General features: G+C 43.3%; 1 protein-coding gene across 1 annotated transcript; it reads right to left on the bottom strand.

Moving 5' to 3' along the window:
* Positions 1 to 2,967: 2,967 nt before the first annotated feature.
* On the bottom strand, positions 2,968 to 3,718 carry TMEM215 (transmembrane protein 215). Its single transcript, XM_085307885.1, has one exon. It carries the CDS (start codon positions 3,716 to 3,718, stop codon positions 2,996 to 2,998), a length of 723 nt encoding a protein of 240 aa, XP_085164011.1. The 3' UTR covers positions 2,968 to 2,995.
* Positions 3,719 to 3,950: the final 232 nt, after the last annotated feature.

Raw genomic sequence — 3,950 nt, 5'->3', positions numbered from 1 at the left:
TAAAAAGCTTGAGGCGCTGCTGCTGTCATGGTGCCTTTGACTAAGTAAGCAGTGGATTTTCACTGGCAAATCTACAGCGTATATAAAAAGCTTATTCTGTTAAAAAAGAAGGTTCATTTTAAATGGCCAAATTTACCCATTTCCATGTCATTCTGTGCTKAACTATGGAAAAAGAAAGGAAAATTCACAGAGAAAGATTTCAGAGACAATACAACTATATCTCTTTACTTTCAGAATCCCACATGTTAAGTAGGAAAACTTAGTGGACATGGTAGTTTAGCCTAGAAATTAGCCTAGCTTCTTGTGTTTTAGCACAAAATCTTATCTGAGTTAAATCAAGTGAAGGAGGATGTTGCCAGTAAATGCCATGTTTTTAACATACATTTTTTGTGTCTCTTTCTATATTGTACGTAATCTTCACTTCCACTGAACTTTGCTTTAATGTAAGCATTCCATATGTTTACTGTTGACTGAGAACTGTTTGGCTGTGCCTCACACTGTATACTAATCATTCTGTTTGTCACTAAAGTTTACTGTCTTGCCCTATAAAAGCCCATATAACTTTCGACAGAGAACATCGAATCCTAGATAAAATGAAAAAAGCTTGACCTCTTCCTACATATATTTGACAAACTGTACAAAAACTAGGTTTTCAGGGGACTAACACTCTGCTGTCTCAGGCAAGGCAAAGAATTGCTGTCAACCCTGGCCAACAGTAATTCAGACTATCTGGTAGTCCATTTTTTATTGGCAAGCCAAGTCTTCAGTGATGCTGTGCCCTCATCATAACGGGGTGAGACCCTCACCTGCTTCCCCTGGGAACTGAAAGCAGTTAAATACCCTGTTCTACACCGCATACATCAGCACTATTTTAGCCACTGACTTCAGAGGTCATAAAATAAGACTCCCCAGTGTCATCAGAGAGATGTTCAGCACACGGCAGAATAAGGCCCAGCTGTGACTAAGCTCACAGGAGGTGATCTCTGTGACAATCGCAGCACAGTTTTATGTGGGAACAGGAGCTGAGCATTTCCTCTAGACAGTCAATTTCTATGAAATTTCCTTGCTCAGTGGATGAAATGTGGACTGTATAGGGAATGAACATTTGTTTATTCCCACATTACTTTGCTGCATACCAGAGCAGCAAAGTTGCCTGAAGCCACCTATTAAGAAGCATTGCTTGAATCAAACTAGCTCACATTTGTTTTATGTATCCCAATATTATCCTGATGCCCCCACCAAAGCCTGGCTACAGTGTATAAATAGCAACTTGTTTGGTCTGACTAAGGGAAATCAAACTGACATATGTGAAAAACTGTTTCCTCCTTTTGCCAATCTCTTTAGAGATTGGTTGTCTGTATTAATTTGACGTAAGTTTCCAAACAAACAAACCCAGCAGATGCATAAAGTTTTCCTTCACTTTCCAAGTATTTCCACAGGCAACAAAGAATAGTTCATTACAGAGAAACCACTTTCTACACGACATTTCAGACTACTGCAAGAGAAACGCAGATTTTCTTTTTTCCTACTCAGATATTTCAATATATTTGGTGCAAATTATGGCTGATTAAAAATAGTGGAAGTGAGAATTGTTATTAAGTCTTCAACCACAGAGGAGCTTTTCAGAGTTTTGGAAGTTCAGTTACAGAAACTGGGGGACTTTCTGAGACTCTGGTAAATCGCTCAATGCTTTAGTAACCATTATCCTAAGAGTTTAATGCTTGGAGTAGCTGTTTAGATTATGCTTTATATTATACAGCATCTCTCATCTTTTCTACATTGTAGCTCCCAGATAGAATTTTATATACTGCATGTAACATGTAATTTATTTTTGAATAGACCAGCTGGCATTAGTGTTTCTGCACATGAACCCCAGGCTAAGGCACTGAATGATTAATTCTTATTACTCTATGGTTGTATTTCTATATATCCTTATTTCATGTTTCTATTTCTATATATCCATGAGCAATGAACTAAAACACCTGTCAGCCAGGTCCTCTTTTCTGTCCCCCTGGTAGAGCTTGGCTTTGAGACCACTTAACAGACTGTAACCCTTCGTAAGCTACAAAGAAACACTGGGCATTTTTAAGAGAGACATGAAGATAACATTTCCAGATAACTCCAGCCCCACTCAAAACACAACCYATAAGATTCTATTTCCTAAGTGACAGCAGAGGTATTGGAAAATATGTTTAAGACCCCGAACCCACTGACATCTGCTCTTGGTCTTTGCAAGAACTGTATCATGATTGTGTTATAATCTTCTTGTTGAGTGTGCTATAAAATCCAAAGGTGTTAGGAGCACTCCAGTGAGTTCAGTCCCAGTGAGGGATGAAGCTAGAATAGGCACCTTTCATGCTATTGATGGTGGATTAGCCTCTGAAAACTCTCYTGAGCCTATACAGCTGGTAGGAGACTTCAGGAGAAGAGCCCATAGGGTCAGCATATCAATCTCTTAAAGCAGAGGAAAGTAAAATCCCACCAGAAAGAAATATGGAGAGACAAATCACCTTGTCACTCCCAAACATCAGCCAGCTAATAGAGTGCTAGCTGGCACCTCTCCATCCCTCCCAAAACAAAGTGACACTTTTCATAAGACCCATTCATACACAGAGAACCACATTCTCTTCTACAAACTTTTGACTTAGCTTTTGATCTTAGCTGCAGCCACTGATGCCCCCCTACCAATGTGTCTAAGGGCTTGAATAAAATATGCAAAGTTAAAGCAAAAGGTAGGAAAGGGGAGAAAATAAAATCATAAAATGGATTTTTTTCCAAAATGAAGAATTGAATTCTTTAACCTTTAAACATGCTTGTTTACTTACAGAAAGAGTATTTCAGGCACAAAAGGTTTGAGTATCAGTCACATAGCAGGTTATATTGTAATAGTATCAGGATTGTCCCATGCAGTGCAGTCAGCTATATTTTCCCCTATCAGGAGCTGAGAGTTGTAGTTTTGGTATAAATACATACATACATAGAAAATACGCATCATTCACATTATGGTCTCCTGGTCTGAGCTGACTCCAGTGGGGTTTATGTAACAACAGTATCTGTCGTAAGTGCTGTTCTCATTATAAGAGCAGACAATGATACTGTCTTTAGGAGCAACAAAAGCATTGTCTTCAATGTCCAGGCAGGAAGCATTGTTCCTGGTGGGAGAAGAGCTTGTCTTCTCCAAGGCACTGAATGTGGATCCATCTCCCACGAACACATTCTCTGGCATCTCTGGGTAACAGGTCTCCAGGTATCTCAATATCTCCTCCTGCTCCACCTTTCTGATTAGGCTCTTGCACTCGCCCGTGGTGGTGGCAGTGGTGGTGGTCGTGCAGATGGACACCGAATCATCACCCTGCAGCACCCTCTTGTCCTTCAGGTATGCCTTCTTGGCCAGCTCATTGCAGCTCCCCTTGCCCGACTCCAGGTCAGAGGGGCTTCTCAGCAGCTCCATGATGTCCCGGTCCTTGGCTTGCTTGCAGCATGGACACTTATTCTTGGGCCATTTGGTGCAGCCATCGGTTTTTCTGGTGAGGGCGATGGCAGCTATGCCAGGTAGGCATATCGCTGGCCCAATGGCCAGGAGGGGGATGTCCCCCAGGGTCTCTCCCTTGATCCCAGACACGGTGAACATGAAGCCGAACACCAGGAACACACTGACCAGAGCCACCACCAGCCCTGTCCGGGGGTTGATGTCATCAGGTCTCATGGTCCGCACCATCCTGCTGGCAAAAAAGGGACCCCKCTTCGCCACGTCCTCGGAAGCAGCCCCTAGGAAGGGGCCCAACTTCCCCTCTGGGGAAAAGGAGCAGGGAAGCACAAGGGAGRCGAAACCAGCCCTGCCCCGTGGGGCCTCCCCCCAGCGCGGCAGGGCAGCCCCAGCACACCCTCCCCCGCGTGACGGCGCGGCACACGCGTGCCACGGTCTGCACGCGTGTGCACGCGTGTGCGGG

The sequence above is a fragment of the Rhea americana genome, unplaced genomic scaffold (genome assembly GCF_003343005.1).
Source record: "Rhea americana isolate MKP2758 unplaced genomic scaffold, rheAme1 scaffold_267, whole genome shotgun sequence".
Classification (NCBI taxonomy): Eukaryota; Metazoa; Chordata; class Aves; order Rheiformes; family Rheidae; genus Rhea; species Rhea americana.
The sequence above is the reverse complement of the archived record's forward strand: the minus strand, read 5'-3'. Positions and strand labels throughout refer to the sequence as shown.

Coding starts and splice junctions, on each gene's coding strand:
- TMEM215 (XM_085307885.1), bottom strand. CDS start 3,718: ATGGTGCGGACCATGAGACCTGATGACATCAACCCCCGGACAGGGCTG.